Source organism: Amblyomma maculatum, chromosome 2 (genome assembly GCF_055883805.1).
Source record: "Amblyomma maculatum isolate TAMU_Amacu chromosome 2, ASM5588380v1, whole genome shotgun sequence".
In the NCBI taxonomy this organism is placed as follows: domain Eukaryota; kingdom Metazoa; phylum Arthropoda; class Arachnida; order Ixodida; family Ixodidae; genus Amblyomma; species Amblyomma maculatum.
The window spans coordinates 85,458,622-85,485,394 of NC_139345.1; the positions used below are offsets into that span (position 1 = coordinate 85,458,622).

Sequence of the window (26,773 nt, forward strand, 5' to 3'; positions counted from 1 at the left end):
AAGGATACCTACCTTTACATTCATATTTTAATTAATTTATTAGTTTTTAAACACGTAGTATGGCATCTTATGTAATATGCATTTTGATTAGCTTTAAAGTCTCGCCACACTGAAGAAGAGCGCTATATGCCATTCTGAAAGAAAGCATCAACCTGTTTGGGCAATGCAAGTGAAAGTAGAACGTGGCGCCTCTAGCATACGCACGGTGCAACAGATACAAAATCTCGGACAAGCTTGAAGTCGTGAGTCTGGCCCTACGATTTCCATCATTCAACATCAGTCGTAGTCGGTCCGTGCTCGGTGGTCTGCGTCTCTGCTTGCCGTACTTGAGTCGACACGCGGGTGCGCCGAGAACCATCGTGCCCTCTTTTTCCCGGCATGGCTGTGTAATCGTTGTTTGCGTTTGAGCTTTGAGACCATGGGGAAAACCAAAGGTCAGTGTTTTCAAGCTAATTTAAGCTGGAAATAAAAAATAAACCCCCGGTTCCTGTCACTCATAAATGTTTTGAGGATCTGTAACATTGCTTTCATTTAGGCGATAGCCTTAAGGCAATTGTTTACACTTTGCTCCCGGGTTTTCAGGAGCAAAACGCTGGAAGAAAAGACAGGAATTTGAGGAAAACACGCAAGAAGATCTGGGCGACGATGACGATGGAAATGGAGGTACAGTACTTGCCAGTTTTACTCTCTGCACGAAACCCTTTTGTTGCTTGTTCCTGTGGTTTTAAGGAACGGCTCTGCTATTTGTTTTTGTCGCCCTGTGCGCTTCATGTGCATCGGTTTCTTTCTCTCTCCATCATAGAAGGTGTCCCTGCAGCCGCTAGCCAGAAACTCAGCACTGCGTCGGTGGAAGACGAATTCGGGGCCAAGGACTATCGTTCACAAATGGAACTCAGACCTGATCATGCATCCCGTCCTCTGTGGGTGGTAAGTGGCTGCTAGCAGTTTTGAAGATTAGAAAGGAACGCACTTTCGTCCCGCTGCTGCCAGTGCTTGGGTCTCAGTAGAAAATTAACATTTGTTATTTTAGCGATGGCCATTATTGCATTAATTCAGTGTGTCTTTATATAATTGCAGGCTGCCGATGGTCACGTCTTCTTGGAGGCATTTTCACCAGTGTATAAGCATGCACACGATTTTTTGATAGCAATATCTGAGGTAAGTCGAAGTTTTTCATTGGACCTGCCAAAGCGCTTCATACTAAACTAACATTTATGTAATACGAGAGGATGAAAACTAATGATTGTATATAAAACAATTTACGTTTGTAAGCACCATTTAAGTAGCATAACGGGCACGGCCTTTTATGATTATATGGTAGGAGAGAGAGAGTGCGAACTTTTATTACGCAAATGTTACTGAAGTGTTAAAGTGCGTGTATCATTTCCATTTGTCTTGAAATTTGTGCGAACAGCTTAACATAATGTGATCGTAAGCTTTTGCCACAGCTGTGGCGCGGCCCTAAGAAAGATGACCATTTTTAAAATTGTCAGAAAAATTTTTCTACAAATTGTACGCTTTTCAAATTATATGGAGTCAGTTTAGTTTAATGTGACTTTGCGACTGTTTTGCCAATTGTGCTGGCAAAAAAACCTTCAATTGTGTAAATTCTTGGCTTAATGTGTGATACTGTGACAAAGTCTCAGTGCACTGGTTTACGTTAGCCAGTCTGAATTAACTCTTTTCTTTTTGCAGCCAGTCTGTAGGCCTCAGCACATTCACGAATACAAGCTGACATCATATTCCTTGTACGCAGCAGTGTCTGTTGGGCTTCAGACGCAAGACATCATAGAATACTTAAGGCGACTTAGCAAGACTAGCATTCCAGATGGTATTGTTGAATTTATAAAGGTATGGTACCCTTAGCAACAACCTGTTGTGTTTCTTTGTTCGTTGGTTGAGTAAGAAATCACTTAGTCTTTGCCCCTAATCATTTTTTCTTTTTTTTTTTTAAGCTTTGCACTGTCAGCTACGGGAAGGTAAAACTTGTCTTGAAACACAACCGGTACTTTGTGGAGAGTCCTTTCCCAGTGAGTTCATTTTTTATTATAGAAGCAATCTAGTTGTGGTTTGATGACTGGTTTACGTTTAATCCATTTATACTTTAACATTTCAGGATGTTCTTCAGAAGCTGTTGAAGGATTCCGTCATACAGCAGTGCCGCTTGAGACGGGATGCAGAAAATGACACAGATCTGAGCGTTGTCACTAGGGATGTTCTCAGCGCTACACTTGTGAGTTGGAACAACCTTGAGCAAAGCAGCGCAAGCTTACCAGTGCATGTATTGAACAACTGAAGTACAGGAATAGTGTATGCGGGAGTTGAATACAAGAGGACTAGCAAGTTAAATCACCGATGTGAAAGGAGCTTGCTTGCCTACTAAGTCACTTAAGAAGCTTCTGCTAAATGCGCTGTATTTTGGATGCATATCAAGTAAGTTCTTATGCTTGTACTTATTTTTTAAAGCTGCCTAAAGTACATTTGAAGGTACATAAGCTGACAGCATGTTAAGCGGTGCTAGTGGGCCAAAAAGTGTTTACGGCTGTTTCACTGTATATGAGCATTATCACGGTAGTGATGCAATAACGGCACAACTGATAGACATTCTAGATTAGGTTCACACTAACCATACATGTTTCGTTCTGCATGATCATACACATTTTGCAGTTCGTAATGTTGTGTGAAAACTGTGATGTGGCTAAGTTTTTCATGAGCGCTTTTAGCCTGCCGTGTGCCCGCATGGGTAGCACATTATATGCAAATAGGGAAAGAGGCACATGTGTGCTATTTTTAAGTAGTAGCATTCGGTAAATATTTATAGAGGATAATGGCTTAGTAACTAAGTAGTCATATATAAGCAAATGGTTAATTCCTGTTAAGGGGTAATTGTTTGCCAAATATTAACGTTGTTTGTCGTCGTACGGAGCCGTGTTTAATACGCTTTGACTTCTAGTTGTAATTGATATTGCATATGTCATCCACTCTCATAAAATGACTGTGTGCATGTAATTTATTAAATTGTTCGACCCAATGCATCAAATTTCATCAGAAGTTCTGTGTACCCTTCATCTTGAAATCAAGTTGGCACCTTAATGTTGTAAATTCTGCATTCAGTAACATTGCATAATTCACTGTTGTGGTCATGGATGCCCAGCTTCATATTTTCCTCTCTTCTTTCATATGTGAGAGATTGGTATGAATACCTTTTATTAGTTTTACATTTTATTTGATGTACTGAATATTTTGCCAAGGTGTGACCACACATTGCCATTAATATTTCTTATTAGCTTAGTGCCCGCAACCGTTGATGCATGGTACACCTGGTTTTACTTCAGGGCTGATATGACCTTTTCTCCTTTTTTTTTTCTTTTTGTCTGCAGTATGCACATGACAGAAATAGATTCATACTTGAATGTAAAGCAAGAAGCTTCTGTTAGTGGACAGTGTAAGACATTGAAAGATACTTGTGGCATTTTTGTTTGCAAGGGAATTCACTTGATAGAAGCTTAATATGCAGCCGATTGACCAGGTATGGCTTCTGCACATTAATCTGTTTTTTGTTCTGAATTGGTTGTAGCCAAATAAACCCCAGACTGCAGGAGAGGACAAGGCTGAAGACAAAAGTCAAATGGGAATTGTTCCAGACGATATCACTGCCTTCTATGAAAAGATGGAGAAGGATGATGACGATGTTGAAGACTCTCAAACAGTGTCGTTTGAAGTCAACCAAGACCACATTGAAAAGCTTCAAAAGAGGTAAAAGTTATCTTATTGCCATGGAACTTCGAAGTCATAAGCTGCACTTACAATGTTGCTTTCTATTGCAGGTCATTCTAGTGTTGTCACTTGTCAAACCTGTAATTCTATTTGGCATAGTGCTGTCAAGGAGAAGCTTAGGACAATGTGCTAATAATACTCATTGTATGCATGTTGCATGTCTACTTTGATAGATGTCACCATTCTTTTCCTTCTTGTGATAGTGGCCACTGGTTTCCTATGTGTTATATATGCAGTTTTGGTGTGAGGGCACCGTAGATGTTTCAGTGTTGCAATATTTTACAAGCAAATTTTAAAATATGCCATTTCTTCCTCAGGTGCATAGAACTTGAGTATCCTCTGCTGGCAGAATACGACTTCAAGAATGACACTGTCAACCCAGACATCCAGTGAGCACATTTTGTACATCTCGAGTGTAATGTTTCTTGCCACTGATGGCACTTTGTGAGCTACCTGTACCTTCTTTAATCACAGCGTTGATCTCAAGCCTTCTGCCATACTGCGACCTTATCAAGAGAAAAGTTTGAGAAAGATGTTTGGAAATGGACGAGGAAGATCAGGAGTCATTGTTCTCCCATGCGGTAAGCTGAAGCAGGTCTTTCACAATGGAATGCTGCGCCTAATTTTCGCACATATCGGTGACTTGGTTGTATTGCTGCAATGAGCTTATTCTCATTGGTTATATGTTTATTTTGTAATCGCAGTTAGGAAGTGAATGGTGGCATAGCCTAACTGTGCGGGGAGAGGATCGTTTGTGCCCGTGTAGCCCTCGTGAAAATAATGCTTAAAAAATCTCGTGCTGTGAGTTGAAGGGAACAATCATTGTGTGCATAGCAGTCGTCCTTCACAAGCAGTGTTCCCTTTTGGCAGTGGAAAAGTAGACTAGAACATATAGGATTTACAAATCATTCCGCCTGATTGTAACATACTAAATTTGTGATTGGTGGCGAAATGGTAGACGCAGGCAGGACAGAAAATGATAGGACGACTGGCAGTTCTGTCATTTCCTGTCCATGTCTGCCATTTTCCCAATTTAGAAAGTCAGTACCAACTATCCCAACTAGAGAGTTAAGATAAATCGAGAGGAAGAGTGAAGGCAAGAATGTTAACCAGAAATGTTTCCATTTCGCTACCCTGCATTGGGGGAGAGGAATCAAGGGATTAAAAAGAAGGAATGAGAAGCACAGAAACAATTTGTCACTAGTGGCTCTCAAGTGACAAAACAGTGCCTTGTAGTTCTTGAAGGCAGTCAACTGCTCTGGCCACTGACCGATGACTTTATTCGCTCTGAAAGGGCGATGATCTCGGCGGTTCAGAGTATAGCACAGCATATTTTTTTCACAAAGGAGATGATAGATAGACATCTTTCACAAGCAGGGCTGTCGGCCATTCCAATTTGGAAAGCATATTTGCTTGCTAAAGCGACACCGAGCCATAAACAGCACGGTGCTGTTAATGTTCGCCATGTGCTGTGTTAAGGAGGATACAAAGGCGCAGTATAGGGTCTACTGTCATGAGGTGACGGTTGCAGAACTACCCCGTGTTCCATGCTGAAAGTGTGAGCTGTAGCGCCAAAGGGCAAAGTCCACACGCTGCATCAACTCTTGATACAGGGATTCTGACCGCAAGTTCGTCATTGTGGCCAGGATGGGCACCCTTGTCTGCCTGGTGGTTTCCTTTAATTCCGCAGCATACTGACGGCTACTGAAGAATGATATAACGGCCTTTCGATGTGGCACCGGGGTGCAGCTTATGGATTTCTGCAACAAGTTGTACGTGTAACTTGCGGCGTAGTGCGGCTCGCAGGCCTTGAAGGGCTGCTTTAGAATCTGTGAACGGAGTCCATTTATCTGGAGGCTGATCAAGTCATCTGCAGTCTCTAGGGCTGCAGTTAAACAGTTCAAAATTTGTGTGTAGCAGACGTGCATCCTTGCTTCCTCAGCAAATATATCGCTTCATTATTGTCATCTTGTGAGTTCAGGTCTGCTATCACTCTCTTCATGTCCTATGCAGCCAGTCTGAAAGTAGTGCCGGAGAAGGGATAAATCAAATAGCACGCTTGAAACAGTCCAAGCTGTGAGGCTTCCCACATGCGGTTTTTGCTCATTTTGACCTTTCCATAATCATTTTATGGCTCATTGTTTATTTGTTACGAGATTCCATGCAGATTTTCTAGGCATTAGTGGGCCTTTTTGTTATCATTATGTAAAGAAAAAAATACATATAAACGTGTTTGCCATTACATTATAATTTGACCTAGTTCTGGTCTAACTACTTAACTGCAACAAAACAATAACCTCCCTCAGTTATAGGGAGCATTGATTAGTGTTTTTTTTTTTTTAATTATTATTATTATTATAGTGCATTTTTCTGTGTCTACATCGGCATGTATATCACAGTGACCACTTTCTTAGTGTTGCAGTTATACTAATGTTAGATTTAGTATTCACTGAGGAATGGGTTAGATACAGTGGAAAGTTGAAGCATAGTCTTATGTACGGTAAAAACATTGACACATAATGTGTGGCGTTAACATACCTTACATGTGCGTGCAGGCGCTGGGAAGTCGCTGGTGGGAGTTACAGCATGTTGTACAGTACGCAAGCGGTGCCTTGTGCTGTGCAACTCTGGTGTGTCTGTGGAACAATGGAAAGCACAGGTTAGTCACAGTTCCTTGTGCATTTGTAATGCACGCTAGCACATGATGTTTGCCGTGAGCCTTGGCATCCTCATGTACGTGGTTTGATCTCTGAGCACAGCGGCAGTCGTAGATGCTGGTCAGTCTGAAATTAGGAGCACCAGTGACTTCGTAAGCGTGCACTGTACGCATGGCCGCGGATAAGCAGAAGTTGTGGCGGACAAGCAAGGACAAAAGAAATAGTGAGGCAGATATTCATCACTCGTGGGTTTGCCCGGCATTGACAGCAGTGGGCCTTTTGCCGAACAACCCATCTTCTTACACTGCTTGCACGCAAGGGTCTTATCATCGTTCCCTCTTGAATTTTATTAGAACAGCCAACCTTTTTTCTTTCATTTAATACCCCTTTTAATTTTCTTTTTACATATTCCTTTATGCTCTGAGGCAATAAACATTATAAAACAAAAGCACCAGCGTACCTGATCAGACATGCAATATTCTAGCCTGGCATTAGCACAGACACAACTGCAAGCTTTATTTGTTCCTTTTTCTTGTCAAGTCAGTTAAGCGAACAGCAGGATTGTTGTGAGAGTCAGTGGTTAGACATTACGCTGATTTTAGCCTTGACTGTTGCAGTTCAAGATGTGGTCAACAGCAGACGACAGTGTCATTTGCAGGTTTACATCAGAGGCCAAGGACAAGCCTATGGGTGAGTGAGACTTGGTGCCCCCTTGGGGTGTGAATGGGTATTATTGTGACTTTTTTAGTTCCTAACGTCTTCTGCAAGACCTGTAATCAATTCCGTCATTGATTTGTATGAATGCTAAAGCTTAGTGTAGGTTTGCTAATGTTAGACACACATAAGTGCATTATGAAGTGAAGGATGGCTTTAGTCAAGAGAGAGTAAGTTGTCCTTTTTTTTTTTCTTTTTTCTTCGAAGGGGTAGCTGGCCTTGCATATTGCATGTAGTTAGACACGTTATGACATGTAAACCAAGTTGTAGTGTCTTTCTTTCACGAGAATAAGGGTTATAAGCATTTTTGGCAACATGTGGCTAATAAGCAGTTTTTATAAATTGTGCTCAGAATTTCTAGAAATATTTTTGGTAACTGGGATGGCTTGGTGTTACCTTGCAAATGCTTTTTCTTTTACTGATTTGCTCTTGGTGTCCATATGGTATTCATATATGGTACATGGTATGGTATGGTGTGCATTTCAGCCACTTATCGTAGGCTAAGCTGATGCATGGCATCTTACCATGCTTGTCTGAAATGGAGCCTTTTGTGTGTCTTTGCCCTTAGCTGTTATGAGAACAAAGCTTTGGAACCGTGTAAAGATGGAAGGTAGGATGGAGTGTGGTTATTGGGAATGGACACATGAGGAATGCCTGTTGTGTGCATATTCATGAAGAGGTTCTGTCATTATCCTCTTTTTTTTTTTTCTCTCATCTAGGTTAGTCGTCTAGCTATACACTATAACAGGGCATTTGCAGGCATTAAGGCCATTGATTGGCGATCAGAAACTATTGCCATATTTACAATAGTACCCTATTACGACGGAAATGGCAGCTCAAACCCGGGGCTTTTTTTTTTCTTACCTATTTGCAAGATGGTACTACTCCATAATCTGAATATTGTTATGCTGCAGCTTTAATGAATGTTGAAATGTGACAACCTCCATGTAATAATGCTTTTTGCTTATCAGTATGGAATTGTGGCAAGGGGCAAACAAAATAAGCAGATTATTCTGCTTCTTCTATTGCTCTTTCACCTATACATTTGTAGAACCTGCCAGGTTGAAGTTCTATGGGCTCTGGAAACCATTTTGCATCCTCCACCTCCGTCCCTTGCTTCCTTTTCTTTCTTTTTTTTTGCTACAAACGTTTTTGAAGCTGCTTTCTTGCTTGCCACTTATCATTTTCGATCTTTGTTCCGAATTGCAGTATTCTTGCACATTTCTTCATATTCGCTTAATATACACCTGTAAGATACAGACCAAACATTTTGGTACTCTTTCTTCATTGCAAATGTGTACGTTTGTGGTTATGGTGGTGTGTTGGTGCACGTTAACTAAGAGCTGGGCAAAACCTCGTGCCCCACCTTAAGGTCACGGAGACGAGAAAGTCTGGTAAAGATGCTAGCTATCCTTGAGAAATTCTTCCCAGGCACCGATAGAGGAAAGTTTTCATTGCACTTATTGTTAAGCTTACAAAGGGGCCCTGTGATGCATATCAGGCGTGTAGTGTTTATTCTCTGTTTGCAGTGTCTGAAATGTGCTGATGCCACACTGCTTATGACATCTTCAAAGATATAAAACACCGCTGTGGTGGTGCAGTGGTTAGGGTGCTCGACTGCTGTGCCCAAGGATGCGGGATCGAACCCCAACCACGGCGACCGTTTTTCAATGGAGGCGAAAAGCAAGGTGCCCATGTGCTATGCAATGTCAGTGCACGTTTCTAAATTTCCGGAGCTCCCCACTACAGCGCCTCTCATAGCCTGAGTTGCTTTGAGACGTTAAACCCCATTAACCAAGCCAAATGAAAGATACAGCCTTTAATATTTCATTGTGCTCCAGAAATGCTTATTGCTGTGCAAGAGCAGAAATTTCTGGTAGTGTGTGAACTGGAAAATGACATTAGCTGCCGCTTCAGTGATTTGTTTGGCGTATGGCTTCTAGTTTAGATAAATAAAGTTGAAAGAAGCACACTGCAGGCAAACGAAAAGAGCTATAAAAGAAAGGCTCACAGAATGGTTACCTACCACTTCGTAACTTGAAATTCGGTGACAGCCTTGAGGTATTTTCATTTTTTGATATATTTCGGTGAAGAATTTGAGAATGACATGCATATATGTACAATTATAGATCACTTGTATGTGGTCTTTTTTTGCATTTTACAACACAGCTTAACAGCTGGGGTTGTAAAATGAAAGACTTTAGATTAGAAGACTGATTGCACATTCCTCTGCTGCCGTCATACCTTCTCTTTTTCATGGTAACAACCCTCTGGATGGCTGCTGCTATATGCGAAACACAGTGCTCATAAGTTAGCAAAAGTATTCCTAGCTGTGTGTCGTTGGAATGTTTGAAAATGTGTTGTTGACTGTGCAATGGCTAATTATGTATTTGTTGACCTTTTGAGTTGCACCACAGATACATGATTGCCTTAGAAGCTGAAGTCCTCTGCCAGTGAGCAGTGATTGCAAAATAGCGTTAGATCACAACAGGCAGATTGTAATGAGTCTGAGCGCGTGGTCACGGAGTCTATCCTACTTGAAGGATGCCTTACAGCACTGTTTCTGATGTCCTACATGTCCTATGCGTAGGGACATTGGAGCAAGTTGGAGTCAAGTTTGCTGATTCCTTTCAGGTTGTGGAATCTGCATCACCACCTACTCCATGATCACCCACACACAGAGGCGTTCCTGGGAGGCTGAGCAGGTCATGGCATGGCTGAAGGAGCAAGAGTGGGGGCTCATGCTGCTAGATGGCAAGTGCACGTGTACCATTTAACTTCACAGTTAGTCCGAAGGAATACTCTGGCACTTCTGTTTAGCATTTTCCGGCATGTGTGCTCTCCTCTGCTGTGGGCGAATACTTCAAAGGCCTGGAGTGGTAATCTAGGTTTTGCGATGCACTTAGTTCCTCAGATTCAGAAGTCGAATCCAAACACAGCTTTATGCAAATGCTGACAACACTGACATTGCTAGGACAGGGAACAAAATGTGCGACTGGGGATTAAAAAGTGTGGGGGACAGAATGCCTATGTCAGCACAAAAGCATTACATTTTCATACTGTTTTGCTGAACTGTGTGTCGCTTATATGTAAGCTAGAGCACTTAGTCGTTGCATGTGCATAAGGATAAGTCGTGTAGTTCTTTCCAGTGGAGTGAATTTTCCAAGTTCATTTATGTCCATTAGGGATGAAAACTGAGAAAGAGAAAATACTGATTACATGCATTAACACTTGTAGTTTTACTGCGTGCTTTCAGCAATGTAAGAACATGTGTAGTACCTTGCTTCGCTGGTTGCTCACAATTGCCCCACATTTCCGCACCATGGTGCTCTGCAGAGGTGCACACCATTCCGGCCAAGATGTTCCGGCGGGTGCTGACAATAGTGCAAGCCCACTGCAAATTGGGGCTTACAGCCACTCTGGTTCGAGAAGACGACAAGATTCAGGACCTCAACTTCCTCATTGGCCCCAAGCTGTACGAAGCCAATTGGCTGGAGCTTCAGAACAATGGCTACATTGCCAAAGTACAGTGCGCTGAGGTAAGGATTTGTATTTTGTATTCTTGTTTGAACTTGAAAATGTTGTCCAATTTTTACTCCTGTGAATTAAAGGAGGGGCGGGAGAAAAGGCTCTCTGTATTCTTTATTCCTATTATGCTTAAATTTGATGTGCATTTATTTTCTGTTAGGTGTGGTGCCCAATGACACCGGAGTTCTACAGAGAGTACCTCTCTGCCAGAGCATGTAAAAAGCTGGTAAGAAGGACTTCTTCAATGTCTTCTTGTTTTTCTGGTAGAAACTTGTTCTTCAGAGGCATGCATTTGGAGCTGGTGCAGTGTTGTCAGTCGCATCCATTAGAATAGAATTTGGAGTAATGAATTGAGCAGTCTTGGATGGTTCAAATGTACAGGCGAAGACAAAAGTAAACGGCGTGCACTGCAGCCTTACAATAACAATTTCCGCACATTGCCTAATCGAACATCCTGGCTATGGCGCGTGTTCGTTTCTGATGGAGAAGGCATGATTGCACTCAGATGCAAGGCCACATGTTCTGTCTACTTATGTATGCACCTCTATGTTGTGACCTTTGTCGCAGTCGCTGCTCACTGTTCGTAACTGTCTTTTTGGCGTGCTGCTATATAATTGCTAGTGTTCTGTGAGGCCTGTTTTTGGCACTCATTGCTACTGCAAATATCGCGCAGCAGCTTGCAAGCGTGGGGATAGCTTTAAATAGAAATGGTTGTAATGCTTGTTCCTTTCACGTTAAACCTCTGTATGGAAGGCAACTCCTGCAAAAGGCAGTGCTGTTGGATAATAGTACTTAATGCAGTCTGGCTGTAGAACAACACCCTGACCTTCCTTGAGAAACTTTTTTTTTTATTAGTGTGGCTAAACAGAAATTGTTTCTGTGTTTTTTCAGCTGCTGTTCGTCATGAATCCGAACAAGTTCAGGGCTTGCCAGTTCCTCATCAAATTTCACGAGAGGCGAAATGACAAAATCATCGTATTTTCAGACAATGTGTTTGCCTTAAAGCACTACGCCATCAAGATGAACAGGTTAGTTTCTGCAAATAACAGGGTTGTAATGCAGGAAACGTTTGTGCCTGGAACAGTGTTTCTTTGTAAAACTCCATTTTTAGAATTGCTAAAAGGCAATTCGTAGCTGATCTCATGTTGTTTTCAGTTTCTTTTTATGCATACAATATGTAATCCTTATTTTCATTTTGTCTTTTAAGTTATTTGTGAACTGACGCAATTTGTGTTTGTTAACATAATATTTTGCATGTCAGGAAAAGTTTGATCCAAGATTGACGGGCAATGTGCTGGCAAAGATGAGAAAATAATGTGCACTATCCAGACTGCTCTCTGTGTACGGGGTGCATGTAGACAGAAAGCTAAAACAAAATAGAATTGTTTTTAAGGAATGCTCGTTAGTTAATAAAGACAGCTCGAGGGACTTTTTCTTGTGAATTAATGAAACTGATACATTATGCCATTAGTGCTGCTCTGATCATGGTGGAGTCAACAGAATGAAGGATCAATCATTACCCGAGGCAAATCTCATCATTTATTTTAGACGATTAGAAATTGTAATGCGGGGCTTAAAATGCTTTCCTTGTGTCATGCACGGAGTTGCCCCACAAATGTACAGCCACTTTGGTTACACCTTTCTAGTAACAGCCGTTCACATTAGGAATGTGTTAACAGATGAGTCGTGTGATGTGAGATTCCAGTAAGGTGAAGTTTCCTCGAGTGAGTCTGTGAAAGATTTCATATGCCATACATATGTGAAGTATTGTATGGTGTGCAGCATCATGTAGGTCAGTTTCTCATACTTGGGGAACGGCTACGTTACGCTTCTTTGCACTCAACATCAATAGCTAAGTGTACACACGGCATTTTGTGGCATTAGCAGATGTCCTATGGAATATTCCTGGCTAAATTCACAGGCTCTCGAAAGGTTGTACAGTTGCCGTAACTTAATGTCATTTATTGCTGTGCCACGCAAAAAATTTGCAGCACAGCATTGTATACAAGCGTTTCTAAATTGCTAAATATTCGTTTTGTCGGTGCTTGCTTCTCAAAGTGGTGATTTGTGGCAACTTCTTCTGGCAGGCCGTACATCTATGGCCCCACATCCCAGCAGGAGCGGATGCAGATCCTGCAGAACTTCAAGTATAATCCCAAAGTGAACACCATTTTTGTATCCAAGGTGGCCGACACCTCCTTCGATCTGCCAGAGGCAAACGTGCTGATCCAAGTATCTGCGCATGGTGGCTCCAGGAGACAGGAGGCCCAGCGATTGGGTCGCATTCTCAGGGCCAAGAAAGGTACATAGCAGCATGCTGCACTTCACCACTCTACTCACCATAGTTTCATGGCATGGCCTTGAGCAGGATTTTTTGAAACTTTTTTTCACACCGACAGCTCATTGCTCTTGTATTGATCTTCACCTGTTGTGAAGCTTCCCGTGAGGTCTATGTATAAAAAAAATAGTGGTCTGAGCATGCCAAAACTTGGTTTGGTTTGGTTTGTAGAGTTTAACGTCCCAAAATGACTCAGGCTATGAGAGGCGTCGTAGTGGAGGACTCCGGAAATTTCGACCACCTGGGGTTCTTTAATGTGCACTGACATCGCGTAGCCAAAACATTGGTTTTAGATTGTTACAACATCAGCTGTCAATGGACAGACTATCCTCAAGTTGCAAACGTCTAGGTTGTTGACAAAAATGCAACTTCCCGGCAGCAAAATGGGTAAAAGGGATGCAGTAATGAAAAAAGCATCACTATAATAGTCCAGAAGGTAACTGAAGAGGTAAAACAAGCAAAAAAGGTAATGTTGTTTTGTAGTTGAAAGGGCACCTACGACGAAATTTCATTGTGGTTACAGTGCCTCTTAATGGGCTGTGTGTGTTGCAAAAGTAATTGCAATAAAATTTCTTGCTTTTACGAAATTAGTTCTGTTACTTTCAATCTAAAACCTGTGTGGTCAATGAAGTTTTCACCTGGCGGATATTCGCAGAGCTGGGAAAATCGCCGGATATGCATGGTGCATGACCAGGCACCCAACAGCCGTCCTCAAACTGGGCCCATTGTGAGCGATCAGACTGCGTAAAAGGCTAAAATTATAATTTCAGGTGTGATCACAGCACTCATGTAGCAGCAAACAAAACACATGCTGCACCCATTTCTAAAGTACGGGAAATATAGAGAAAAAGCACAAAATCTATCCAGGTTGGTAAGCGTTCTTTTGCAGTGCTGTAAATTCATCCGATTGGTGTCCACATCAATAAAGTGTACGAATGTAATGCTTCCTTACCGATGTTTCTGTAAGCAGCAGCAAGCTGACAAAATGTCATACGAACTACGCCCCAGGTTCCAATTGTGCCCATTTCTAAGTCATTTCCGGCTCTTAGTTATCGCCACTCATTTTCTGGTTTGTTCGAAAAATGGTGGTCTTTTCAGGTGATCGCCGACACATACACTTCTGTTATGAATGCCATATTTTGATTTTAGTACTACGACTTGATGCACTGCCGAAAGGCACTCCTTTTACAAAGCAAAAAGTTGTTGCAGGGTAGCCTTTAATAGTAGCATCTAATGACAGCTTATATTGGTTGCTACTAGGTGGTGCCGGCAAGCGTAAGCACTCGAAAAATGATCCTTCGGACTAGTCACTTTTGGAAACACGCAGGGTTTCTAACTGTTGCGATCAAAAAGCTCTGCTTGAATCTTTGTTCTGCCAAAAACCAACCTGGAGTTCTTTTAGAGCGCTTTTCAAGTTCCCGTAGCAGTCATCGCATGCTTCAATTCTTGCCTTCATCTGCTTTAATCATAGTGTTAGCCAGCCACTGATAATTGATTTTAGGCATGCTTTGTAGTTGCTCTTTGGTTAGGGGTGCTCGACTGCTGATCCTAAAGACGCGAGTTTGATCCAGACGGCAGGCTGCTTTTCGATGGAGGTGAAAAGCAAGGCGTCCGTGTACTGCGAGATGGCCAGGTGGTTGAAATTCCCGGTGCTTTGCAACGGCTTGCATCTGTGTGCTCTTTCTGGCATGCGTGTCAGGAAGCTGATGCAAATGGCTCCCCAGTGCCTTCTTTGAAAACCATTGGGCTTCCTTGTTTCTTGACTGTATTCTTCCAGTGTGTATGAATTTTTTTATGCGTGACTCTAGCGTGCTGTCAGGAAAACAAATGCGGCAGCTTTACAGAAGTTTTGTGTTTTTGGCTTCGTACAGGCGCAATTGCGGAGGAGTACAATGCCTTCTTCTACTCGCTGGTGTCCGAGGACACCATGGAGATGCACTACTCACGCAAACGACAGCGCTTCTTGGTGAACCAAGGGTATAGCTACAAGGTCATCACTAAGTTGGAAGGCATGGATGAGGTGAGCTATAAGGCTTCAAGAATGTTTTTTTTATGGAGAGGTTGGTTGGAAGAATAAATGCTTCAGTCTGTGCGCATCGTCGTAGCAGTAAAGCACGCCAACTTCGATAACTCTGATTCAGTGTAGTGCTTTTTAGCCGAATGAGTGAGTCTCATACCTAAAAATAAGCTTATACAGGCCCAGACTGAGGTGCAACTGAACTGCCTAGGAAAGAATCCTACAGCAGCAGTTCAACGTGTATTATCCCATCTTGCGGGCGCTTCAGAGTGGTGGCGCCACGGTATGTCCCCGCGCCCAATACATGCCACTTGAGTCCCCTTTGCTGCTCGGTCTTCAGCGATGTGTGGAATAACTACTTATTGCGAATGTGAGAGATGCCCAGGATCACACACTTTTCAATATCAGTTGGCGGGTTCTTTACTGCATTTACTCGCACTGTGGCACGATTCATTGCATATGCAAGCATACAAAGCCTTTAGTAGGCAGGATTTTTTTCTTGATCTGCCTCATTACTGGCTTTGTTGCAGCCACTTTGCTTTACTGTGAATACCACGAGTAAGACTGCTACTGTTCTTTGAAGGTGTGCCTTCGCATTGTTCCTTTGTGTAGGAGGACCTTGCATATCGCACGAAGGACGAGCAGACCAACCTGCTGCAGCAAGTGCTTGCGGCTAACGATGCAGATGCAGAGGAGGAGCGGGTGGCTGGCGAGACTGGTCCAACGGGTCACCGCGTTCAGGTCAGACTACCCTCTGTAGTTACTTTGCCGCCCTCGTCTTTTTCTGCATCCATGCTCAGTGCAGTAAACAAGGCGTAGTGAAGTTGTTTGGGAATGGGGGGGCGCAAGCAATGTCATGATCGCTGACCACATTCGCCCGACAAGTGCTGAACGCTGCTACCATCAATGCGGCACTAGGGCACATCAGTTGTAAAGCGTTGGACACCTCTAATAACTAAACTAATAAATAAACAATAAGGAAAGCTACACCGCTGTAGCTTGAGTGCTGAATCCAAGTATGCGGGTTTAATCTTACGTTTGCTGCGGCAGAAAGCGAGGCACCCATGTACTGTGCGATTTTGGTGCCAATTAAAAAACTTGAGGCAGTTGAAATTTCAGGAGGCCTCCACTACGAACCCGTTATAAACAACACAAGAAATCAAGCCTTTTTTTTGTGTATATGCAGTAGTATATGCAGTATATGTGTATATGCAGCCACCTGTGTTTCATTCCTACAAACAAATATTCACTAGTGTACTTGTATTGCTGTTGTGGATTTTACGGCATTTCTCGTGGTGATTCCAAGACTGCACTTTTTTCTTTCACAGATGTCTAGAAGAGCCGGGAATATGAGTTCGATGTCTGGTGCAGACAGCGCAGTCTACCTCGAGTATAAGACAGATAAGAAGAAAGACATGTCTTTGAGGCACCCACTATTCAAGCGGTTCCGAAAAACTTAGTCACATTAGGTAAGTGTGAAGCCGGAGCATGCTGGTTAATCGGTGCAACTAGCAGCGTGAAAAAGGTGCCTTTTTTTTTTTTTTTTTTTTTTTTTTTTTACAGTGTATAAAACATATCAAGTGGAACAAGCAAGACGTCATCACACATTCGTATGCGTTATAGAGAACTGTGTAATAAAACAGCGAACCTTTTTTTTTTGCATAAAACATTTGCGAAGTATTTAAAGAGGCACTGGTAATGCCTGTGTACTGTGGCGGGCATTATTTGAATAAAATAAATGGTCAATGAACAGACTGCGTAATGTCTTGTATTTCAGTGTCATAGGAGGACTACTACATGCATATTGATTTGGACCTGGCACCATAAATTAAGATGCATAAAGCAAGTTACGGTCCTATGTTCTTCCACGCCAGATGCTCAATTTTAAGACATCGTTTCGGAAAAGCAAGACAAGTGAGTGGTCGTAAACAATATTTTTAATGTCCTGCAGTATGTGATATGTACAGTGGAATACAGTAACAACAATGGGGGAAAAAAACTTGGACGTTGTTGAATGTGCACACAATGAGTCCCTCTCCAGGGATGAGTACACTCCAGGTGAAGAGAATGTCTACCTATTGTTACATACTTCTGATGCATCGACACAGCCTGTTATCTGAGAGTACACAATACTGTTTTTTTTTTTTATTTAGTCTGTGTAGTTTTGGCAGTTCACTGAAGACTACAAAGTTGTTGTGCCTCACACTACGGCTGCTAAGGAAAGAGAAAAACTGTATATGTTCTTTCTCCTACGTATCACATGTGAAACATATTCACGTTAGTCTCTGTTCACACCGTATGTACACCAAACAGTTCCTCCATTACGCACCACTCTGAAAACATCAACTCAACAGCACCGGGGCCGCGCTAAGCTCTTGAGCATGTCAAATTCCTCATTCTTTATACACTCGCTCTGTAAAAGGTCATGCGATAGATGAGAAATACTTTGCGCCCAAGCAGACTTTGCCTACGACGACCTGCTCGTTACAGAATTGTACCTCCCTGACTTCTTTGGCCGGGTTTACTCACCTACATTCACCTAAAAACTCTTGAAAAGGCCATTCGTGTAACAGTTCCTCACTTCTATCATGCACTCGGAAAATGAAATGACGGAAAAGAATGCATTCAGCACCACTTCCTCTCCTTGCGCTGCATTTCAGCACTGGATCCGGGCAGATTTCTCGCAGATAGAACTTACTCTAGAGAGAGCAGCTTGTGTATCTGTCTCATCACGCTCCAAAAAAATTGTTGCACCATCACGACACTGGAGCAGGTCACCTGTTCTTTCAGCGCACCGCTGGCGTTGCCCTTTGACTTGAGACCCCTGGGGTTATTTATCTTAAACCGAGGCCAATGAGTGCGACGTGTCAATGAACACCATGGCTAGAGAAAGAAAGGGAAAAAAACGCAGACTCCTGTCCCTCCCTGGACGGCAACTCGGCTTCCACTGCTTGGCTCGTTTTTCTTTGGAGTCTTCAGGGAGTCAAGGTGCTTTTCAGGTCACTTGGCTCAATGTGGTGGCCGTACTTTCCGACGGGTTGAGCATCGTGAGGTGCGTCAGATCGGAATGCAGCATCGAGAGGCTGTCGTCGGGTGGTGGGCACACCTTCTTCTGCAGGCTCTGGATGTAGCTCTGTAACCATTGCGTAGGCAGGCCAAGGTTTTGTCGCCAGAGGCAGTCCGTCGGCCATGATTTCACGGGTGCAACGGGGCATGGGGTACGGGAGAGGAAAGAGAAAGAAGGCCTGGTCTTTCAAACCCAAGGGAAATCTCGACTAGTGTTAGTTAAAAGAGCCCTGCCATTGCTGACAGGACAGCAAAGCTTTCAGCCAAAGTGTGTATGCAGTGATTTGGAATAATAGGTCTCTGCTCGAAACAGCGTGCAGTGCCAGTGATGTTCCAACACAAACTAGGGGAAATGTATGCATACTTGCACGACTAGATTAGGGTAACAAGATCAGTGTCGTTACAAATCAAGACTGCAATGAAACGTGACCAGGGCTCATGCTTGCCCGTTTCTCGGCATTTGTACCTGGCAAGCTGACTCGTTCAAGGGAAGCTTAAGTTATCGCAGGTGCAGTCGGACAAAAGGCATGCAGAGAAATGAGCTGTGCTATTACTGTAATTCAATGTGTGCGTGCACAGGAAGGCGTGCAAAGATAACGAAGGAGAAGACGTGAAACAGATCCAAGCAGTGCAAACAGCCATGCAGTTTGCAGTTGTGAGTCGTCATGAGCACAGTTGCTTTCACATAGAGCTGTTAAGGTATGCCATGGAGGAAGAAGCAGAAGCCTGCAGGGGTAGGTACTGCATGCAGCGAGAGACCCCAGGGTTTGGAAAGGCCCATAACCAATGTAGTTGAATGAAGAGCAGGGTTTGCGGTTATCGGTAACTACACATCCTGGCAGAACACTAACAGGTTAAATTTAAAGGGGTACAGACACTTAATTTTTGGTCACGCATTTTAATGATGCATAAGATATTGCTATATACGGACCACCATGTGCTACCATGTTTACTTGATTTTAAGCACCCCCTTTTTTCACGATCACGATGCCCAAAGTTAAGGGGTGGTGCTTAAATCCAAAAAATATAAAATGAGCATTCTTAGCCACATTTTCGTGACGGTAACTAAAAATAAGAACTTATTTGGCCAACAAACTTGGCAATCATTTTCGGCAAACGCGATTATAGTAGTTCACCTAAACCTCATGTCATGTAGGCAGCCCTTTGCAAACTTGTTACGAACTCCGCTGCTTAGAATCGCGAAAATGTGGTACTGGCCTACAACTGCTAATTAATTTGTAGCCAAATTTTTTTTTCTCGCCTGTTTCAGGTTCAAAAGCTGAGTGATAGCTATGACGTCGAAGAGGTCTAGGTCATGTGAAGGATGACCTTGAGCAGCAGTGCTAAGCCAGCCTGAGTGAAGGAGAAATGATTACAGCGACATTTTTTCGTACCTCAGATGACCTAGACTTCACTTTGACATAATAGCAATTGCTCAGCTGTTCAAATGTTTCAAAGTTTCAACCACAACAGGCGAGACAAAAAAATTCCATCATAAATGATTTACCAGTCGCAGGCAAAAACCACGTGGTGATCCACATACAGTAATGCCTTGGGTATTTTTAACAAGAAGAAAAAAGTCCGACCAAAAATTGGTGTCTCTGCACCTTTAAAAAAGTTAAATTCTGGAAAGTACCCAGATTTGTGCACACCAGTGATACTGACCCACTGAGCTTAACAATGCATCCAAGCCAGCTGGCCAGATTTGATGAAAATAAGTGCCTAATGCGGTGCGTGATTTTTCTAGAGCCTGCAGCTCAAGGCAAGACATAAAAAGTCAAAACTGAGGAAGTGATGACATATCCTGATGGTACCAAGTTTCAAACTTTGGTCATTACATGCGCACAGGTGTTTTTCCGTAAGTCACGACAAAAACAAAGCTCGAACGTCCCAGCAAGTCTGGGCTACAATAGGGGGCTATGATATGCCACAGCGTGCAAGGCTGCCTGTACAACTACTGGTAACAGAATTTTGAAAAAATGTCACTTGCAACTGTAACTAAAAAATAAAGCAGATATTCAAACCCCGCTACAATGGATGCCACTTCCACGAATTCTTCCGTATTCCATGTCAGCTCGCCATAGAGTCTAATGGAACAAATTTCTCGCCAAAAACCATTTTTGAGGCCCATTTTTGCTTCAATGAATAGTTTTCTAAGTGAAAATGCATCAAATAATTAAATCGCCACCAATCTGTGCACTTCTGTAGGTCCACACTCCTTTGCTTCACTAAAAACTTTCGCTTGAATCCATTCTGCTCCTACTGGCCCATATTTTCAGACACATAAAGACTGCCATTGCTTGGCTGGTACCAAAAAGCAGCTGATACCCATGAAATAACACATAAAAGAGCATTACTAAAGTGAAGAGGTGGCAACAGCACAATGCTTTATAAAAAATGGAAGAGTTCAATGCTGCTGAACCGAATATTGAGCGAAAGCAATAGCTGCGGGTGACCGAGCATTCTTCTAATTCTTCTTCTTCTTCCCCAGCCCACACATAAAGCCCCGCTTTAACCAAGCCATATGAATGTGCCTTAGTGGCCTAGAGGGGTAACGAAATGCCAAGGTCCTGGCAGGCTGATTCTAACATAAGCGTCCCATGTGAAACGAGAGACCCAAGTTGGCAGCTCCTGCCAGCCCACATACAAAGCCCAGCTTTAACCAAGCCGTACGAACATGCCTTATTGGGCTCCAGGAGTAACGTGAATGCCAGGGTCCTGGCAGGATGATTCTGACATAACCGTCCCATGCGAAACGAGAGACCCAAGTTGGCAGCTCCTGCCAGCTTGGGGTCGTCTACGGGGGTCGTCTAAAGGCCAATGGTGGTCAACGCCGGGCCACGCTGATGGCTCAAACTGCGAGCAGTATTGCTTTCGCAATAAAAGAAAGCTGGCATGGTAATATTCTTTCTGCAAATTCCATAAAACTCTAAAGCATAACTAGTCATAGCGAAAAGACTACAGCATAGGTCGGGAGGTTTACATCAGCCAGCAAGCAAGTCGGTATGAAACTATGAAACATGACATGGAGCCTACTGCGAGAGACTACTTATCAGTATCCTGTCATCAGACAGCAGGCCCGAAGCAGAGGCCAAGAGAGAGAGATTTTCGATTTTGTTTTTGTAGGTCTCGCACTATTCAAACTGCTGCTCCTGACAATTCAGCTTACTACGTTGAGGCACCACAGCTATTCCTCATAGCTCACCTGAGAGATGACGTCTCCGTGGGCTGTCCGAACCTGGTACAGGTATCGGTACTTGCGCTGCCGTTGCTCTGCTCGCGACTCCTCTTGCCGTATTCTCTGCAGGTTGAGCTGACGAGATCTTCGCGATGGCCCCACTGCTGGCACAGAAAAGAAAGAAGTTCACAGAGTGTGTCATTTGCTTTCAAATGAGTCCTGCTTCAGTAGTAAACTGTGATGCAAAAAATGAGCAAAAAAATAAAAAGGTGGTTTAAGAGAGAAAAGCTGCTGCAGACTGATTATTTAATCATACTCAACACACCCACAAAACAATTCCGTAAATTAAGCAAACAAAGCCAAAAGGGACAGGCATCGAAGTGCAACTTGCACGTTGTTGGGAGTGCTAAATCTAGACAGTCGTTCTAATCTGTGGCTTAGTGTCACCTGTTGATATTGAAGAACTAACGAGTCACCCAGAGCAGAGGAAATGGTTAAATAGTTCAGACAGATGAGAAAATTGAGAGGATTAAATGACTTAAATATGCATAATTCGGGAAAGTAACCAAGTGCAAACTGCTGGAACTAAATACTTCAGGGGCAATTTGTGGAGTCCATATGGCATTCACTGCTAATGCACTAAACACTAAAATGTTCATAACGACTGGCACAGCCAGCACAAAAAGTTTAATCTCAAGCTTGGAAGTGCAGAAACACGATTTTTTTGCTAGCGCAAAAAAATTTATGTAAAATTTTTTAAACTTAATTTGTGCAATACTGTAAAAACATCAGGATGTGAAGAACTACTACTGTTCACAGAGCTTCCGTAGTTCCGAAACGCAGATGTAGTCTAAAACTTTACTTCTGCAACATGAAAGCTCCACAGAAACATACCGGAATTCGGTGAACTTTGCCAGTTCGAATTTGAACTGGTCAATATTGTGCACTAATCATTACATTTCATGTTGCTAACAATTTACATAATTAGGAAAGCTATTTAGACTGACGATTAATGCAATAATTCATGCAGTGCCATACAGTACATGTGACTTGGTTTGATTAGGTTTGTAGGGTTTAACGTCTCAAAGCAACTCAGGATATGAGAGATGTTGCATTGCAGGGCTCCGGAAATTTCGACCACCTGGGGTTATTTAATGTGCGCTGACATTACACAGCACACGGATGCCTCTCTTTAACTCCATCGAAACGCAGATGCCCCAGCCAGGATTCGATCTCTTATTCTTGTTCACAGCGGTCGAGCGCCCTAACCACTGCACCACCACGGCGGGGCTATATAAGATTTCTGCCTGACCCATACAGTTCAGCATATGTGAAGTGCAAAATTTTAATACTTGATTCCTTTAAACGCTGATGAGCTGTAAAAGAATGATGTTATGAAACACTCAAGTTTCGAGTTTTCTGGCAGCAAAGAAAAACTAATGAAAGGTTCAAAATTGAAATGCTGCTGCCTGAACTAATTGTTAGAATTTAACCTTTTCGCCTGCCATGGCAGTTAGGGCAGTTGACTGCTGAAGCCATAGAGTTTCTTACCTTACCTAGAGGGAAAGCTGTGCTGCCGTCTATGGGAGTTTACATGGAGTTTCCAGACGGCCAGTTCAGCCACCATGGGCGCTCAAAGCATCATGGGCCGGAGAGCTACCGAGTGCAGAACTACAACTTTTGGCCAAAACTAATGCAAAGATAAACATTGTTCTACAGTAAATAATGTCCTAAGATTGAATATTGTGACTATAAATTGCAAAAAGAGAGAAACAGCATGTCAGTGTGAGATTTATTCAATATAAGGCTCTTTGAGGCTCTTTCTCTCTTTGATGGATCTTTCTCCTATTGGCTTAGTTTTGAGCAGCACAAATACCAATATTTCGCACTTAAGAGACAAAATTTGAAATAAGAAAACGTTATAAAAATATTTATGGTTGTGCAATTACTTAAGAAAGTTTTTAGTGGCGTTTCGGGAAACAAAAAATGATTTATTGGCGACGTCTGCTTTTGCGCCTTCACTACTATGGCTTTCGCGGTCTATGTACGCACCTTCAGATGATGATGATGACGAAAAAGAAACATCGCAGTAACGCCACTCCACGTACCCGAGAAAAACCGACTGTCCCGCAACAAGTAGCATACCGGCCCATGATTCTTAGCGCGCCCATGGTGGCTGAAGTGCAGCGCCCTCAGCTTTCCCTCTAGTTAGTGTAAGGAACTCTATGGCTGAAGCCAAAGGATGCGGGTTCAACCCCAGCCAAAGCTGCTGCTTTTCGATGGAGGAAAAGCAAGGCATCCATGTACTGTCCAAAGCCAGAGAACCCCAGGTGGTCGAGGCCTCCAGAGCTCTTCACTACGGAGTCCCTCGTAGGCCGAGCTGTTAAACACTATATAAACCAAACCAAGAAATTAACCTTTTCTCAAACGCAACAAAACTAGGCTGAATGGGACAACAATCAAACTGGAAGTGAGAGTAAAAATGCTTCCTTGGCATGGCACTCACTGTCCGAGTGGTAGGTGCCGCGACCAGTGAGCCGCCACTGGACGATCACCCCAAAGACAATGAGCAGTGGCCACAGAGACAAGATGAGCCAGGAGAACCAGCACAGTGGCAGCGGTGACTTGAGCAGGATCACGCCCAATGCCCAGTCGGTGAGGCGTGACCGGCTCACAAAGTAGTCCGAGCCCACCACCATCATGAAGCCTCCATACACAGCTGTCCCCAGAATTGTCAGGGCTGCATTGAGACATGGCGTGACCATGTGTTGCCATACTGCAGCTAATGCTCGTCAGAGCAATGTACAATGTGCTTTTGGCTTCGCTTTGCAAATTCTTTGCACTAATCTTAGCTCAAGCTGAGATAGTCCTTATAAATGGAAGACAATAACAACATACCAAGTTTAAATCAATACTGTTAATTAATGAGATCAAAAGAGAACAAGATCTTGATGCCAACCTGATCACCGGCCCCATTGTTCTTTCTTTTTTTGCTCCCAGCATTAAATGACAATTTAATGCTGGGACAATTAATGCTGACAATTTAATGTGTATCAATTTACAGCAGGCCTCTGTGTCTGTACTCGAGAAGAAAAAACAAATAAGCAAAACAAAAAGCAAAAGAAAACAAAAAAATTAGGTTTATAGGAACATTAAAGTTAATGCTAAATCGGGCCAAAGCTCCTTGACAAGCATAGTTCCTTGACAAGCATAGCATTACGTGAAGGATATGAATAAGCAGATGCTACAACCATAAGCATGATTCATGCAACACAGTCTAGTGATAAGATAGAGATTTTCAAATAAAGTCTGGTAAAGCAATCTCAACAACTATGTATAACCAGCGGATTTACATTCAATCTTCGCAAACTTGCTTATTGAGTGCTTATTTTTATAATACAAAACAAGCTCTGGCAGCTTTGCAAATTGCAATTTGAATAAAGACAGACAGGCAGTACTGAAATTGAAAGGACCAATAAATTAACGTGGTATGAAACGTGTCTTGTCATTCGCACTGTGCTAGTTTTCATTTTGTGCTTATGTCTGCTAACAACTCTCCAAGATATAACATGCTACAAAACTATGAAACAGATGAAAACTATCTTCAGGTTGGTGGAACCAGGCATGGTAATGACATACAAAAAAAAGAAAAAAAGAAAAAAAAAATGTCTGCCCTCAGTACTAATGTTATTGCAAAAAAAAAAAATAATAAATCAAATTACATTGTGCACTGAATCTTGAGAACTATCAGTGCGTCCTGCACTGTGACTATAGCTGCTAACTGCATCATGGTTTTCCTTTCAAAAACTCTTTCTGTAACATACAAAAAAGTTCACATTAAAAAGTGACGCTGCCTTAAAGTGAAAAAGCACACCTGCATAGTAAAAATAGCCCTCAGGCATGGTCGCATATGCCAGTGCTTTTGCACACAAACATACGTGTCCAAACAAGTAGACATAAGAATAATACAAATGTCCCAAAATAATGTCTACATGTTTGCAAGACTATGAAACTTGCATGTCTACAAGAGCATAATCACACTATTTAGGACAAGGTTACCCTATTGCTGTAGCTGTTGTATATGTGTTTCTCGTGCCTGAATTTTTCCAGCTAAGGACAGCTTATGTGTTCTAGTATTACTGGTTCCATTTAACAAGATATACAAAATAAGTGTTTCTGCTCATTGAAAAAACTTCCTTATATGCTTTACGGCATTAAGTTTCACTTGTTGATTTACAATATTACAAGATTTCAGTGCTTACAGACCTCTAAATTCTGATGTTATTCTAAACACCAAACCAAGTTGGTTAATGCCGATAGCTACGGTGAAGCAACTGCTGGCAAAATTGTTGCAAGGTGAATTCGAACCAGTAGTTCACAGCAACCTCAACTCAAGTAAAAGCCCCCAAAGAGCATCATCATCATTGAGTTCCATACTAAAATTGTTTCTGAATTTGTGCAACTGTAAGAGGAAGAGGCACCTTTTTGCCAGAAGAGATTGAGCACTGCCCCCAGGATGCTGCATGCTAGCAGGATGCCCACGGTCAGCCACACTGTGGATGGTGTGTACCAGAGCCGCATCAGTGCTATGCCACCGAAACCAGCAAACAGTCCTGTGTGGAAGCCAGTCAGGAAAAGGCCCGCATGCTGCACGAGCATTGTGATCAGGCCGAACAACAGGCCTGCACCGAGCGAGACGCCCGCGTTCCCTGCTGTCGGCAGCAGGCTTTCCACAGTGCAGATCTTGAACACCACAAAGGCGCCAAACAGGAAGCCCGTCAGAAACATTACAGCCTTGAAGCAGCGGTACCCTGAAGGGTAGGGGGGAGAAAGCATAGGTGTTGTTACCCTGTGCAAGGTGATGGCCACATGTCTCTTGTTTTGCGTGACTTTGCATTACATCTAGACTAACATGTAGAGTCACTGCTGGTCTTTGAGCATCAGTTGATAAAAAAGAAACAGCTCTGCTGGCATGCATTCCCTCCGCATAGGAGCTACCTTCTCCACTGTGCCTCCGTTTTGCTGAGAGCCTTCACAAGGTGGCACAACTGCTGCTTTGTAAACATAAGTGCAATCTTATGTGTGAATGCGTTGCATGCATCTGAGGGCTAAAATTTCACAGAAGTGGAAAACCAGCAAACGACTGTGACAAAAGGTATGGTCAGTAGTAGAAGTGAGTTAGCCATTAAAGAAAAAAAAAAAAAAAGACACTAATTTGCAGCTTGCACTCCTTCTAGTGCTGTTTTTAGGCACTTTGAAGGGATAAAAACAGGGCAATAATTTCTCAGCTGAAATTCGGGCACAAGCAGAGTTCCTAAGGCGTGCTCATTCCAGCTGAAAAAACACGTTTCCTGTTAAATTTCCAGCTGGATTGCTGTTTTCCATCTGCAGAGCAAAGAGATTCCAGGTGGAGTTGTTCCAGCTTTGAACGGCTTTGTGCACTACAAAACTGTACTGCCTAGAGGGTGCATTTTTGGGCAGAATTTTATCTAGGCTTA

General features: G+C 42.8%; 2 protein-coding genes across 7 annotated transcripts in view; one reads left to right on the forward strand and one right to left on the reverse strand.

The window, feature by feature from the left end:
• The first annotated feature begins 247 nt into the window (after positions 1-247).
• On the forward strand, positions 248-16,690 carry hay (ATP-dependent DNA helicase hay). Its single transcript, XM_084594659.1, has 21 exons — positions 248-434; positions 583-663; positions 803-927; positions 1,078-1,158; positions 1,696-1,851; positions 1,956-2,030; positions 2,117-2,233; positions 3,578-3,756; positions 4,095-4,166; positions 4,252-4,358; positions 6,333-6,436; positions 7,052-7,124; positions 9,783-9,902; positions 10,485-10,687; positions 10,837-10,902; positions 11,568-11,704; positions 12,764-12,978; positions 14,886-15,034; positions 15,644-15,772; positions 16,360-16,500; positions 16,595-16,690. The coding sequence occupies exons 1-20, from the start codon at positions 419-421 to the stop codon at positions 16,489-16,491; spliced, it is 2,337 nt and encodes a 778-aa protein (XP_084450785.1). The 5' UTR covers positions 248-418; the 3' UTR covers positions 16,492-16,500; positions 16,595-16,690.
• Positions 16,691-17,241: 551 nt separating this feature from the next.
• Positions 17,242-26,773, reverse strand: part of LOC146199191 (transmembrane protein 198) — a 108,288-nt gene continuing 98,756 nt past the window's right edge. For 4 of the 6 annotated variants that reach the window (XM_084594660.1, XM_084594664.1, XM_084594663.1 and 1 more), the window contains exons 4-7: positions 25,757-26,086; positions 23,782-24,015; positions 21,303-21,439; positions 17,242-18,164 (exon numbers count right to left, since the gene is read on the reverse strand). In XM_084594660.1, the coding sequence (XP_084450786.1) occupies positions 18,027-18,164; positions 21,303-21,439; positions 23,782-24,015; positions 25,757-26,086 (839 nt within the window). In that variant the 3' untranslated portion in view covers positions 17,242-18,026. Of the gene's footprint in view, positions 18,165-18,340; positions 18,839-21,302; positions 21,440-23,781; positions 24,016-25,756; positions 26,087-26,773 lie in introns of those variants that run through there. The other 2 variants (XM_084594665.1, XM_084594666.1) reach the window with 2 other exon arrangements.